Source organism: Pristiophorus japonicus, chromosome 14, assembly GCF_044704955.1.
Source record: "Pristiophorus japonicus isolate sPriJap1 chromosome 14, sPriJap1.hap1, whole genome shotgun sequence".
Classification (NCBI taxonomy): domain Eukaryota; kingdom Metazoa; phylum Chordata; class Chondrichthyes; family Pristiophoridae; genus Pristiophorus; species Pristiophorus japonicus.
Window position 1 is genome coordinate 9,010,634 of NC_091990.1, and position 15,629 is coordinate 9,026,262.

Sequence of the window (15,629 nt, forward strand, 5' to 3'; positions counted from 1 at the left end):
AAGCTGAAGCCAAGCGTAAACAGCGGAAGGATCGCACGGCATCCCAAGAACCTCCCGTTCCTTCAACCACCGTCTGCCTCACCTGTGACAGAGACTGTAGGTCCCGCATAGGATTCATGAGTCACATGTGAACTCATTTTTAGCATGGAAGCAAGTCATCCTTGATTCCGAGGGACTGCCATCGAAGAAGATCCTTCCTTAAATACGGAGACCAAAACTGTATGCAGTACTCCAGGTGTGGCCTCACCAATACCCTGTACAATTGTAGCAGAACTTCTCTGCTTTTATACTCTATCCCCCTTGCAATAAAGGCCAACATTCCATTTGCCTTCTTGATCACTTGCTGTACCTGCATACTAACTTTTTGTGTTTCATGCACAAGGACCCCCAGGTCCCTCTGTACTGCAGCATTTTGTAATTTCTCTCTATTTAAATAATAATTTGCTTTTTTATTTTTTCTGCCAAGTGGATAACATCATTTTCCCACATTATACTCTAGCTGCCAATCTTTTGCCCACTCACTTAGCCTGTCTATATCCCTTTGCAGTTTTTTTGTGTCCTCCTCACAATTTGCTTTCCCACCCATCTTTGTATCATCAGCAAACTTGGCTACTGTTAAGTATGGAAGAACTCCACAAGTACTGTGAGCTAAAATTGATGTGATCTTAGTCTCTTTAATACAACTCCAGAGTGCCTGGCCAGCATGGCAGACAACCTTTTATACTACTTGCACGAAGTGTGCAGGTGACCCTTGGGCCTCCAACAGTTGCGCCCTCTGGTGGCAAGTCCTACACAGTTACAATGTTTACATACATAACGGTACATTACACTCAGTCCCTTCAACCATATCATTAACATAGATTGTAAATAGTTGAGGCCCTGGCACTGTCTATTGGTTAAACAGAAATAGGAACCCTCACTGATTACCCCTCACACGGGAACAGAAGGTGGCCATTCAGCCTGCCTGTGCTAGCTGCAGCAATCCTCTCTCTGCCCCAGCCGAGTGAAGCAACAATGATTGGGGATTGAGCCGGAGATCTTTCTGCTGTGTGGGGGTTCACCTGCTCACCCCACTCAATATGCTGACTTTAAATAATGAACTCAGCTCCAATATTCCAGGCTCTAAAATATTTCAAGCGTGATTTGTTTCCTTCCCTCTTCTGTTAAAGGAGTTGCATATCTCCAAGTGTCAGGCTAGCAATGGAAATGATCCCCGAGGACTTTCACCTGTGGGTGACCAGCCAGTCCCCACCGCCAGAAACCACAACGTTTAACCAGATTGTGCTCGACGTGATTCTATTCCTCTGTCTCGCTGTCTTTGTTGTCCATGTCATCAATTTTCTAATCAGCATTATGTCACGCCGCCCTTCAAAGGTTAGTGACGTTCTTAAACGTAATCATTCTCTTGCTAATTAAGTTACTGCAGACTGTGTGAGGTTGGTTGGTGGCAATGCACAAATTTGAAATATCACAGTTTAATTGATAAAATGATCAGAATATTTTAGTAAAGAGGAAAGTAAAGATGATGGTGCATTAGGCATGCGGCAAATTGTAAATACCTGCAGATGGTTACATCGACTTAAGGTTTTTATATAGCTGTGTACATTCAAGCAACAATATTAACTGGCAGGGTCAGCCTCTCTCAAATGCTGGTGTATTTTATCAGGCACTATTCTCAGCCAGGAAGGAAAGGCTGACCAAATCTCCTGAAGATACCCAGGTCCAGTTACTTTCCAAAATAATGGGGGCGAGGAGTTTATCAATTACTGTAACAAGCTGACAAATGTTTTATTATTTACATTCTACGAGGAAACAAGGATAACTCATTAGCATCTGAACTACTTAACGGGGGAGACCCTTTTATTATAAACCTGCACAAATACACTGCTTTAAAAAAACCACATTTAAACTCTTTTTTTCAAATCCTTCATCAAAAAATGGTCAAGAGATCCTGAACCCTAATTTAGAAGTAATGGTGGTGCTAACATTGGCCGAAGGGTTGGGATGGGGGTAAAATGTAGCCGGGGTTACTGGTCCTGGTTTGAGAGTAAAGCTGCTGGAAAGTGTGCATGTGAGAGTGCAGCGTGAGGGTTTGCTGCTAATGCCCCCCTGGCTGAACAACCTACCAACACTCACCATCCAAGTCTCCGGGTGATGAATGGTCCTATTTCAGATAGCGCTGGGGTGTCGGTGCTTGTGGATCGGCACAGTGGCAGTGCCGTGGGCCGGAGGCGGTGCCCAGGAAGCAGTGCCCAGGAGGCAGTGCCATGGCAGGAGGCGGTGCCCAGGAGGCGGTGCCATGGGCCGGAGGCGGTGCCATGGCAGGAGGCGGTGCCCAGGAGGCGGTGCTGTGGGCAGGAGGCGGTGCCGTGGGCAGGAGGCGGTGCCGTGGGCAGGAGGCGGTGCCATGGCAGGAAGCGGTGCCCAGGAGGCGGTGCCGTGAGCAGGAGGCGGTGCCCAGGAGGCAGTGCCGTGGGCAGGAGGCGGTGCCATGGCAGGAGGCGGTGCCCAGGAGGCAGTGCCATGGCAGGAGGCGGTGCCGTGGGCAGGAGGCGGTGCCCAGGATGCGGTGCCGTGGGCAGGAGGCGGTGCCATGGCAGGAGGCGGTGCCCAGGATGCGGTGCCGTGGGCAGGAGGCGGTGCCCTGGGCAGGAGGCAGTGCCCAGGAGGCGGTGCCGTGGGCAGGAGGCAGTGCCCAGGGGGCGGTGCCGTGGGCAGGAGGCAGTGCCGTGGGCCTGAGGTGGTACCAGGAGGCGGTGCCCAGGAGGCGGTGCCGTGGGCAGGAGGCGGTACCCAGGAGGCAATGCCGTGGGCAGGAGGCAGTACCCAGGAGGCGGTGCTGTGGGCAGGAGGCGGTGCCTTTAGCAGTGAGGGCGAGAGGAAGTTATAAAATGCTGAAAAAATCTTCCAGAGGAAAGTTAGAACAATTTTACATACCAAATGTCATGAAAAGTAAGTAACAAGTGTTTTGGGGAATATCTACTAGTTACCTAACCTGGAGGGCATCAGCTCGAGTATTTTAATCATTTATAAGTAAATTACAAGTCATAGATGTATTTGGTTTGTGATAAAATGTCACATAATACAGTCGGCATGATTTATATTTACAAGTGGCTAGAAATCAGAAAGTTCTCTTTGGCAAATCGGTCTGTACTGATCATTTTACCTTCTCCAATTCAGGAAAGACATTGCAAGCTTAATCCTCTAACACCTGATGAAACCAGACGATTGCACTACGGAATCACCATCCAGAAGGTTATTCTGAAGAAGATGCAGCTGGTTGAGTTGAAGATAGACTTGCTGAAAGCTATTCTCAGCTCTCTGAAGAAAAAGAGGAAAATGAAGCATAGTCACTGCGAGAACCAGAGCTTCAGTTGTGCCTGTTTGTACTGTAACAACCTCAGCAATGGCACAGGTGGCACAGACAGGAGTTGGGCTGGATCCGACAGATGAAACACTGCAAAGAAATGTACTACTAAATATAAGAAAGAACTTGCAAATATCCAATAATGATTAAAATAATCTACTCAAATTTCAGTGATTCTGAATTCTGTTTGCTGATGTGCTAAGGATAAGGGGTAAGCCATTTAGGACCGAGATGAGGAGAAATTTCTTCACTGAGTTGTTAACCTGTAGAATTCCCTGCCGCAGAGTGTTGTTGATGCCAGTTCGTTGGATATATTCAAGAGGGAGCTAGATATGGCCCTTACGGCTAAAGGGATCAAGGGGTTTGGAGAGAAAGCAGGGAAGGGCTACTGAGGTGAATGATCAGCCATGATCTTATTGAATGGTGGTGCAGGCTAGAAGGGCCGAATGGCCTACTCCTGCACCTATTTTCTATGTTTCTATGTGCTTTGAAATAGGTCAGTTTATAGAAGCGGAAACTGAGCATCCATCAAAAGATGTGGGGAATTACTGCCCAAAGCTAGTTACAGGAACAGGAGGCCATTCAGCTCAAGCCTGTTCCGCCATTCAATTAGACCATTAACTCCATCTACCCACCTGAAGTCCCACATCCCTTAATACGCTCATGTAACAAAAATCTATCAATCTTAGTTTCTAAATTTTCAATTGACCCCCAGCCACAACAGCTGTTTTTTTGGGGGGGACGGGGGAAAGAAAAGTTCCCGATTTCCACAACACTTTTTATGAAGTTGGCCTGACAAGGTGGTACCGGAACCTTCATAGTGAGAGGATTTGAATATCGGAGCAGGGAGATCTTACTGCAGTTGTACAGGGCCTTGGTGAGGCCACACCTTGAATATCGTGTTCCGTTTTGGTCTCCTAATCTGAGGAAGGACATTCTTGCTACTGAGGGAGTGCAGCGAAGGTTCACCAGACTGATTCCCGGGATGGCAGGACTGACATATGAAGAAAGACTGGATCGACTGGGCTTATATTGAATGAAATTTAGAAGGATGAGAGGGGATCTCATAGAAACATATAAAATTCTGACGTGATTGGACAGGTTAGATGCAGGAAGAGTGTTCCCGATGTTGGGGAAGTCCAGAACCAGGGGTCACAGTCTAAGGATAAGGGGTAAGCCATTTGGGACCGAGATGAGGAGAAACATCTTCACTCAGAGAGTTGTTAATCTCTGGAATTCTCTACCACAGAAAGTTGTTGAGGCCAGTTCGTTAGATATATTCAAAAGGGAGTTAGATGTGGCCCTTACGGCTAAAGGGATCAAGGGGTATGGAGAGAAAGCAGGAATGGGGTACTGAAGTTGCATGATCAGCCATGATCATATTGAATGGTGGTGCAGGCTCGAAGGGCCGAATGGCCCACTCCTGCACCTATTTTCTATGTTTATACAGAACATTGGTCAGGCTACAGTCTGAGTGGTGTGCGCAGTTTTGGGCATTTCATTATAGAAAGAACATTGAAGGCGGAGAACAGTGTTCGTGATCCTTATTCTGTGCTGAGTTAGCGGATCTCATTAGCATGGAAGTAGGAGCACTACAGTTGGCCGCATCATCCAGGTATGAAGTGGAGGGCGGTGGAAAGAGAAAAAAGCAGAGAGCCGCACTTTTACCCACGATCCAGTGAGCCCCCCACCCCCACTGAAAGCACCCATGCGGTGATCAGCTGAGGGCAGGATTGGACCGAGCTGTGAATCCCCCACGAAGGATACGACTGAGAACACGTTTGGAGAAGCCCCAGGACTCCACGGTCATCTGTTAGTGCATCATCTAGTCTGAACCACAGATCTCTTACCAACCACATCTGCACCGCCCAGGCGGACAGAGGAACAATGGCGACTTCGGTGAGGCACTAGAGCGCATGGAGCCGAATCCTAGCAAGCAGTCGGTGCCTTCAGGGAGGGGAGGGAGGTAAATTGAGGGGAATAAAGAAAAAGTTGAAACGTAGAATTTTAATTGTCATTGGAAAAATAATTCAATTTAAAAGGGCAACTTGCAGACAACTTGTTGCTCCATACAGGTCTGTTTACTATATATTGGCCATCGAAAAATGTCCAGATAGAACAAATTTTGCAACATTTAAAATTATAAATCCATACCCGAGTAACTCCTGGAGTTCCTCTTAACTGCAGCGACTGAAGTGGTAGATTGCAGAAATCCCCTCCCCTCCCCAGTTTGGATTGAATCACTGTTGAAAACGGTCTCTGAAAAATTATGCCCTCACAAATGCCAAATTAGAAGAAATTCTCCAAATTCTGGGAGCAATTTCTGGCCTGTTGCTAAAAGCAGATCAGCACAGGGACTGTAGGGGCAGCTCACACTAGTGGTTCAGATTGCTTGGTACAAAATGAATAGACTAGATGATGCACTACCATGGAGTGATGAAACTTCTCCAAGCATGGTCTCAGTCGTATCCTTACTTGGTGAGATGGCGAGCAGAGTTTAAGAGGAGAAAAGAGGACAAAGACCTGTTGGCGGGCATGTCGCACCCAAGTCGCTATTATGTACATCCTAGCGGTCACAGAACAGCAAGTCATCTTCTCCACTCTCAGTGGAGGATGGTCCGTAGCCCAGGGAGACCCGAGTGTGCGTATGTGTGAGTCTAAGTATGAGGGAGCGAGTGTGTGTGTGTGTGTGTGTGTGTGAGTCTAAGTATGAGGGAGCGAGTGTGTGTGTGTGTGAGTCTAAGTGTGAGGGAGCGAGTGTGTGTGTGTGTGTGAGCGAGAGTGTGTGAGTCTAAGTGTGAGAGCGAGACTGTGTGTGTGTGTCTAAGTGTGAGAGAGCGAGTGTGTGTGTGTGTGAGTCTAAGTGTGAGCGAGCGAGTGAGTGTGTGTGTGTGTGTGTGTGTGTGTGTGTGTGAGTCTAAGTGTGAGAGCGAGACTGTGTGTGTGTGTCTGTCTAAGTGTGAGGGAGCGAGTGTGTGTGTGTGTGAGCGAGTGTGTGTGAGTCTAAGTGTGAGAGCGAGACTGTGTGTGTGTGTCTAAGTGTGAGAGAGCGAGTGTGTGTGTGTGTGAGTCTAAGTGTGAGAGAGTGAGTGTGTGTGTGTGTGTGTGTGAGAGAGAGAATCTAAGTATGAGAGAGCGAGTGTGTGTGTGAGTCTAAGTGTGAGAGAGTGAGTGTGTGTGTGTGTGTGTGTGAGAGAGAGAATCTAAGTATGAGAGAGCGAGTGTGTGTGTGAGTCTAAGTGTGAGAGAGCGAGTGTGTGTGTGTGAGAGTCTAAGTGTGAGAGAGCGAGTGTGTGTGAATGAGTGAGTGAGTGAGAGTGAGAGTGAGAGTGAGAGTGAGAGTGAGAGAGAGAGAGTGTGTGTGTGTTGGGGGGGGGGGGGGGGAGGTTAGAAACAAAAAGTATACAATTTGAAAATACTCTACTGGAAAATATTACTGTGAAACCTGGCATCATAAAACACACCTTGATGAAGGTAGTTATGACCTGCAAACCCTGGGATGCAATGGAAACCAATTAACATGTCTCAAAGCAGAAGTATTGAAGAGGTAAATCAGTTGCTGCAATATCACTTTTTACATCCAAGTCACAAAAGTCAGTCGGCCCACTGGACTCACAATTCCTCCATTTATTGAGTTGTCACCACAGTGGAACTTCATCACATTTTTTGTTAAGATCAGGATTGGTTTCACAATTTCAAAACCTGCCAATTATTTCAGAATATTAATCCTCCTTAATTTAGATCATAACACAATCCATCTTAAGGAATCCATTTTGCATTTTTTGAAATTTTTTAAAAAACACCAGCACTCCAGATTCCAACATTGAAACAACATCTAAACAGAGTGTGAAAGATCCCGCCATTAGCCTCGTGTGAAATCCTTGACCATTGCAATATTTCTTTAATCTCTTCACCACTTTTTTAAAATTAGCACTTCCATTCTCACACCTGCGTCCATTTTTAGGTCAAATAATTTAAACGTTTCCTTACTTTAATTTCAATTCAGTAATAACTCATTTGCAACATCTGTTTAATGTCACAGGTTCCTCAATACAGAACTGAACACAGTGGATGCACATGGTCACTCAGCATCTGAAAGGGAGATGAGTTGATCTTTTGGATGGTTCATCAGAACGGTTGATATCAATTTTTTATCTCCACTTTTTATATACACATGGGACTAAAAAAAAACAGTATTAAGAGGACCACACTGACTACTGGAGTGTGAGATACAGATTTGTAATAAGTCCTTTATTTTCCATTATCAAAGTATCTTTATGCCTTTGTTCACTGTGCAAAGGTGATACATTTCTTCTAATCACAATCTATTTTGCATAGTTAACAGGCCAAATTCTAGATCTTTCAATGAACCTGTCACAGGCCGAAGGCCGGACCACGGGCCAATTCAGAGAATTCAAACTTCAAATCCCAATCTCATCTGAAAATTAATCTGCAACTCAAGTTCCAGAGTTTTCGGTGAGGCCCAAGTGATCACGTTTTAAAAAAAGGGTTTTCCAGCTATCTCCACTGGTTCCGCGGGTAAACACACTACGCAGTGTGGTACTGAGCCACACAAGTCAGGAAGGTCCAAACTTTGATCAGTTGTCTGCCCCGAGATCACAGATCTCCAATGGGCAGTGGCAGAAGTGCTACAAGCCCTGGGTTACTGAGGACATTCATGCTACCAAGTGTTAGCGAGTGACCCACATGGGTGCAAAGGTCGGACTGCAGTGGGCTTGGCTGTGATGCTCCCTCCAACATTTGAACACTCAACGTCTAGGCTTGCACATGAAAAATGGGACCTTGGGAGAGGTCGGGAAGGACTCCAGCCAGTGTTGGAAGCACCGCTGGGAATGGAGGAGGAACAAGGAGGAAAAGAGGAGCGGGAATGACCCCTGCCAGTTATTTTTTCTCACTTCAGCTGGTTAGGAGATTCAAACAGCAGCAAGTGGGACATCAGTGGGTCTTCTCCATCCCACTGATGCCATCTCATGGAATGAGGACCACATGTAAACTATGAAGTTTCACAAGCCAGCATGGGCACAGAGGTGGTGCCACGTGCAAAGTCACATTCAGTGAAGTAGGCACAAGCCTCTTCCGTCCCTCAAATTGTACACATTGTGAACCTTTATTTATTTTGGTATCTGGAACTGGTCATTTAACAACTGAATACAATTAGCAGTGCCCATGCTCTGCCTCTTCTCTCGCGAATATCAACACAACCAAAATGGTCTGAGCAATACAGAAAAATAAAGTAACGTAAAAATTACTTCACAGGTATCAAATAAAAATGCATTTGCACATGCCGATTCCGGTACAGACCAGGATCTCATCATTCAGTCACTTTGCTTCATTTACAGACACTTCCAAATGAGAAAAAAAAAAGTGTAATTTCAATTTGAGGCCATCGACACTCGCTAGAATTCAAGTAAGCCAAACGTAATAAATTAAAAACCGACATAAAATGAGGGGTATTTACTACCCGTGGGGAAAAAATGCTAAAACTGTGTCACAAGATTGAGCTAATCTTGCCCCATACATTGAAAAACTCAAGAAAAGGCTCACTGTTAACCTAAATCTGAAGTTACTGAAGTGTGCATTTACACTCGTGTATCCTATTCGACACTGAAATAGGCTGCAGCAGTTTAAAGAAACCCTACCCGCATTAAAGTTTGGGTTTGAAAACTGAAAATTAAACCACAGCAAAATCTGCAGTCACCCAATTCACACCGACGTGCTTTGGCAATTTAATTAATTTTCCCAGTGACTGGATTTTTTCCCCCCTTTACTTCCCTGTTCCTTTCCTAAAGACATTGGTTCGTACTAGGGTAAAGTTCCACAGGTAATGTCCATTGCCCTTCCAGTGCCACTGAACCTGGACAGCAAGTGTCAGCGGAATAGGACTGTGAGATGGCCTCATTCAGTGTCCCCACATATGAACCTTTCCAATAAGGGGGCAGTCACCGGCTGATTATTCCCCATCCGAATTATGGGGGAAAAGGCCAATTTTAGCACCGCTAGCTATCCCACACCTCCGTCGGTACAGTTACAGCTGTTTTATCACCGAGCCATCAGGGGAGCCCGAGAATGGACAGGCAGCTTAGCAAAAATCAATGCCCCCTCACCGGCAGTTTTAAAATGCAGCGGGGATTTCATTAAAGGCGCCAAATCCCATCCTTCACTTGCACCAACAAAGGAGAAAAATAAATCACACTATAATTTCACTCCTCTCTCATTTCACAGGAAGGGGCCGGCTTAGGGAACTCCTTTGATGATTAGACACATTTACATTTGTTCTTCTCCTAACCCCTCCGCCCCACACCCTCACGGCATCTCAGCGATTGCTGCACCTCAGAGACTGCTGCAAGTGCAGCTTCCGCATGTAGCGCTTAGAAAATTTAAGACCGTTTGTTTTTGAAAGTGATATAAATGTTATCTCACAGTTTGCTGGCATGGCAGATATCTAAAGCAGTAGCAAATATTGAAATAAAGCTTTATAAGGATGAGCCTTGACTTTGAACGTGATGTACGTGAAGCAATTTCGAAGAGCACTTGGGACAAGACTTCAGATATGATGCAACTTAGATCCAAAGATATATAAGGTTAGGTATCTGTACTACAGTCGCTTGTGCCGGCTCACTTGTACCACGTTAAACTCGGCATGTGCTGCTTTCATTTAAAAATTCATTCAAGTCCCAGTGTATTCTTAACACAACTTAAAATATCCCACTGACCTGTACTGCTGGCAGGCAATAGGTACACAAGCTAAATGTACTCAGATCATAACCCAGTTCCCACAATACAAACATTCAGTACAAATCTGCACTGCGCATGGAATGAGAAATTAAAAAAATTAAACAAAAAAGAAACCATTTAATTTCTTCTCGAGATGAAAGAAAGTTCTGCTCCCTTCTCTCATTCCCGGTCAATCCTTCTTCTTGTCCTTTAAGGCACGGAGTCTCTCCAGAAGAGGAGGGTGGGAATAATGCCACATGGAATAGAGCCAGTCAGCAACAGGGAACCCCAGATTATCCTTGTTCAGTTTGATTAGTGCAGAGTACAGGTCTGTGGCTTTTCCCAGATCCTTTGCAAATGCATCAGCCTGGAATTCAAATCTTCTGCTCAGTACAGTCAGGCTAAAGGACAGCACCTATTAAAAAAAAATCACCAAATGTCAGATGCAAACTTAATCAGAAGTAGCTTTACTTGGGGAAAAAAAAAGACTTCATGGCTTGAATGACTTGACAAGCCTGCCCTGCCCTCAATCCACATCCTTGTTTTCAAATCCCTCCAGGGCTTTGCCCCTCCCCATCTCTGTAACCTCCTCCAGCTCCACAACCCCTCGCCCGAGATGTCTGCACTCTTCAAATTCTGCCCCCTTGAGCTTCCCCGATTATAACTGCTCAACTATCAGTGGCCGTGCCTTCAGCTGCCTGGGTCCTAAGCTCTGGAATTCTCTCCCTAAGCCTCTCCACCTCTCTTTCCTCCTTTAAGACGCTCCTTAAAACCTACCAAGCTTTTGGTCATCTGTCCCAATATCACCATATGTGGCTCGGTGTCAAAATTAGTTTGATAACGCTCCTGTGAAACACCATGGGATGGTTTACTACATTAAAGACGCTATACATGTTGTTTTGAGAGTGTACAGTTCTTATGGGTTAAAATAAAATGTATAATTCCACAGGTTATGGCCCCCTCCAACCAGCTTTGTGCAAGTGCTTATTCTTCACTCAAACGATAGTTGGCTGTAGAACACAAGGGCCATCACAGCGGGGGCCAGATTCTGTACTCCTGTGATGCTCACACAAGTATACTTCCAGTCGCTGGATAGCAATCAGGAGCGAGAACCCGGACAATGGTTTCCCTTCCTAGACTATGGGTGGGGGGACAATTTAGAGCCCAAAACTCTGCCCCAGGGGAGACAAGCTCGTTCAGTACTGACCAGAAATCAAACCAGGGAACTTCTGCTCGGCTTGGTCTAGTAACCCAAGTGGAATGTTTGGTGCAATGAAGCCTTTAAACAAAGTAACGGGTATGGCTCAAGAGACGTGGACCATGTACAGTCGACACCTCGAGTCGCTGGAGGAATACCACCAACGATGTCTCTGCAAGATCCGACAAATCACTTGGGAGGACAGATGCACCAATGTTAGCGTCCTCGACCAGGCCAACAACCCCAGCATCGAAGCACTGACCACACTTGATCAGCTCCGCTGGGCAGGCCACATAGTTTGCATGCCAGACACGAGACTCCCAAAGCAAGCGCTCTACTCGGAACTCATCCATGGCAAACGAGCCAAAAGTGGGCAGAGGAAATGTTACAGGGACACCCTCAAAGCCTCCCTGATAAAGTGCGACATCCCCACTGACACCTGGGAGTCCCTGGCCCAAAGACCGCCCTAAGTGGAGGAAGAGCATCCGGAAGGGCGCTGAGCTCCTCGAGTCTCATCGCCGAGAGCATGCAGAAATCAAGCGCAGGCAGCAGGAGAGTGCGGCAAATCAGTCCCACCCACCCTTTCCTTCAACCACTCTGTCCCACCTGTGACAGAAACTGTGGTTCTCGTATTGGAGTATACAGCCACCGAAGAACTCATGCTAAGAGTGGAAGCAAGTCTTCCTCGATTCCGAAGAACTGCCTATGATGATGAATTACTAATGCTACTTCAGGAAGAGTGAATGGGTGACCTCTAACTTTGTCTCAATAACCTGAACCCTGCAGATATAAAAACTGATGGAAGCTCGAGCAGATGAAGTTTCTGATAGGTGGTGCCCTCTGTCGACTGCATAACCTTAAATGAACAGGTTTACATCTGCACAATGATCCACCTAGATTGTAATTAATACGCAGCGCTGCATTTCAAAACTAGTCTCAATAGTACTGAGGTTTCTTTAAGGCAGCAACAAGCAATCGTTGCAGACCTCAATCAGAACAGAATATCTGTACAGATCTCAGTACTTTGCAGCACGTACTATTAACCAACTATATCACTACTCCAGTAAAGCATAATGGCCGAGTGAGTAAAATGTTCATGCTGCATATACAAAGTAACATCACAAACACCTTGTAAGTGTGAATGGCAAAGTTTGAGCTGTGTAACACTGGGATGAAGGTACTGGGACGAGCTCATGCTGATTAGATAAGTTTCTAGTGTGATATTCTGAATTTAAGTGCAATTTCTTCCTATGCGCTAAACAAGCCCAGCGGTAGCAACGGGAATGAATTGAATCAATTAAAGGCATCGCAGCCTCACCATACCTCATTGTAGGGGGAGAAAATGAACTGGAAGATGATCATCAACCCAATTAAAGTTGGCTGGGTGTCATAGAAACCAAAGGCGGAGAAAAGCTCCTTCCTGTCCATGAGAACAGCAAACAGGAAAAAGCAGAAGAAAGAGTTCACCTGAAATAAAAGCATCGGCGTTAGTTAGACATTTCTACGCAGAAACTATGACCTGTGCCCATCGCTGAATCCCCCACCATCAACATCCTGGGGGTCAGCATTAACCAGAAATTTAACTGGACCAGCCACATAAATACTGTGGCAACAAGAGCAGGTCAGGTCAGGGCTGGGTATTCTGTGGCGAGTGTCTCACCTCCAGACTCCCCAAAGCCTTTCCACCATCTACAAGACTCAAGTCAGGAGTGTGATGGAATACTCTCCACTTGCCTGGATGAGTGCAGCTCCAACAACACTCAAGAAGCTCGACACCATCCAGGACAAAGCAGCCCGATTGATTGGCACCCCATCCACCCGCCTTCAACATTCACTCCCTCCACCACCGGCGCACCGTGGCTGCAGTGTGTACCATCTACAATCTGCACTGCGGCAACTCGCCAAGGCTTCTTCGGCAGCACCTCCCAAACCCGTGACCTCTACCACCTAGAAGGACAAGGGCAGCAGGCGCATGGGAGCACCATCACCTGCAAGCTCCCCTCCAAGTTATACACCATCCTGACTTAGAGATATACCACCGTTCCTGCATCGTCACTGGGTCAAAATCCTGGCACTCCCTCCCTCACAGCACTGTGGGAGCACCTTCACCACACGGACTGCAGCGGTTCAAGAAGGCAGCTCACCACCACCTTCTCAAGGGGCAATTAGGGATGGGCAATAAATGCCGGCCTTGCCAGCGACGCCCACATCCCAGAACCAATAAAAAAAAGTGAAATCCATATATACATAGTTTTATTATGCAAAACTTGCTAGAAATTTGCAATTTAAATGATTACCTTCAGTATTGGAATTTGGTTTTTTAAAATGAAGAACTTCTTCGGCGGGACAAAACCGATTTCTAAAACTTCCCTCCATGCATCCCTCCCCTCTGTCCAAAATATCCAATCTCGCCCCACAGTGGCTCAGTGAGAAAGTCCCCTGTACGAAGCGGCATTGTGCCTCCCACAAGTCCCAGGTTTGATCAAAAAACAAAATACCGGAGGAGGCTGGATATCTGAACTAACGGAAAATGCTAGAAAGACGCAAAAGGTCAGGCAGCATCTGACGAAAGGTCATCGACCTGAAATATTAACTGTTTCTCTCGCCACAGATATTGCCCGACCTGCTGAGTGTTTCCAGCATGTTCTGTTTTTTATCCCAGGTTTTATTCCTGATTTAAGCCAATCTTGTGCTGAATCAGGCTATATATAGAAAGGGCAGGCAAGGAGAGAGAAAGAAAATAAGAGGGACAAAGACAGAATACAAGAATAGATTGGCAGCCAACATAAAAGGTAATGCAGTAGTCTTCTATAGGCATATAAATAGTAACAGGGTAGTAAGAGGAGGAGTGGGGCAAATTAGGGACCAAAATGGAGATAGAGGTACTAAACGATGACTTTGCATCGGTCCTCACCAAGGAAGAGGATGCTGCCACAGACATAGTGAAGGAGGAGGTAGTGGAGACACTTGATACAATAAAACTCGATAGAGGTATTAGAAAGGCTGGCTATACTTAAAGTAGATCAATCACCAGGAGCGGATGGGCTGCATCCCAGGACGCTGAGGGAATTGAGGGAGGAAATTGCAGTACCGGCCATAATATTCCAATCCTCCATAGATACTGGGATGGTGCCAGAGGACTGGAGAACAGCAAATTGAGAAATTGTTCCCACTGTCATGGCCAATATTGATGCCTCAATCAACATAACAAAAACATTACCTGGTCAAATCAGATCAGCCATGATCTTATTGAATGGCAGAGCAGGCTCGAGGGGGCCGTTCCTATTCCTACTCCTGTCCTTATTTCTTATGTTATCACATTGCTGTTTGTGGGAGCTTGCTGTGCGCATATTGGCTGCTGTGTTTCCTACATTACTACAGTGACTGCACTCCAAAAGTACTTCATTGGCTGTAAAGCGCTTTGGAGACATCCGGTGGTTGTGAAAGGCGCTATATAAATCCAAGTCTTTCTTTTATTGGCAGAAAGGTCGAGAACTAGAGGACACAGATTTAAGGTGATTGGCAAAAGAACCAAAGGCGATGTGAGCAGAACCTTTTTAACGCAGCGAGTGGTTAAGATCTGGAATGCCCTGCCTGAAAGGGCGGTGGAGGCAGACTCAAAAGGGAGCTGGATAAGTATCTGAAGGAAACATTTTTGCAGGGTTACGGGGAAAGGTCGGGGGAGTGGGACCAACAGAGTCTGCGCGGGCTCAATGGGCCGAATGTGCTTCTTCCGTGCTGTAACCACTCTATGATTCTATGAAGTCTTCAAATATCAGTGGACTCAAGTAGACAGGCCATTAAAACCAGCAGGCCAGAATTGGGTGTGTTTCTGGAGACCGAAGGGATTAAGGGGAATGGCGAGAAGGTGGGTAAGTAGGGTTGGCTTACAAAGAGAGAGAGACACTGGTTTGCCTGTTCCTAAAAATGCTTCCGTTTCTTCTTCCACACTCACCGGCAGCCAACATAACCCAGCAACTCCATGCAAGGGTGAACTCTTCCAAGGGGACATATCCCATAAACCCGACAGGTAGCATTGAGGTTATCAAACGTTTGTTTTGTTTTCTCTCCCCTCAACAGATCTGGCACTTTACCAAAGGGCAACGGATCTAAAAATTTAAAAATAATTGATCCCACTTGCAAGCAGGCCTGAAGTTCTTTGTGCTGCTTTCAGCTGGGGACGTGGCTCTGTCAGCATGGGGTCCTGCTTCTGATGGTTAGACGGAAATCTAGATAGTGTGAAATTTGCTGGATTGGAAAGCCCTCGATGATCAAATAGCCCAAGAATGGCATCATGGGGGAGGAAGCAGAGGAACCAGGTGCTTGTGG

The 15,629-nt window shown here is 46.2% G+C and overlaps 1 protein-coding gene across 1 annotated transcript in view; it reads right to left on the minus strand.

Moving 5' to 3' along the window:
• Positions 1 to 6,974: 6,974 nt before the first annotated feature.
• Positions 6,975 to 15,629, minus strand: part of zmpste24 (zinc metallopeptidase, STE24 homolog) — a 34,981-nt gene continuing 26,326 nt past the window's right edge. The window contains exons 9-10 of the mRNA XM_070898821.1: positions 12,624 to 12,767; positions 6,975 to 10,517 (exon numbers count right to left, since the gene is read on the minus strand). Coding sequence (XP_070754922.1) covers positions 10,293 to 10,517; positions 12,624 to 12,767 — 369 coding nt within the window. The 3' untranslated portion in view covers positions 6,975 to 10,292. The remainder of the gene's footprint in view (positions 10,518 to 12,623; positions 12,768 to 15,629) is intronic.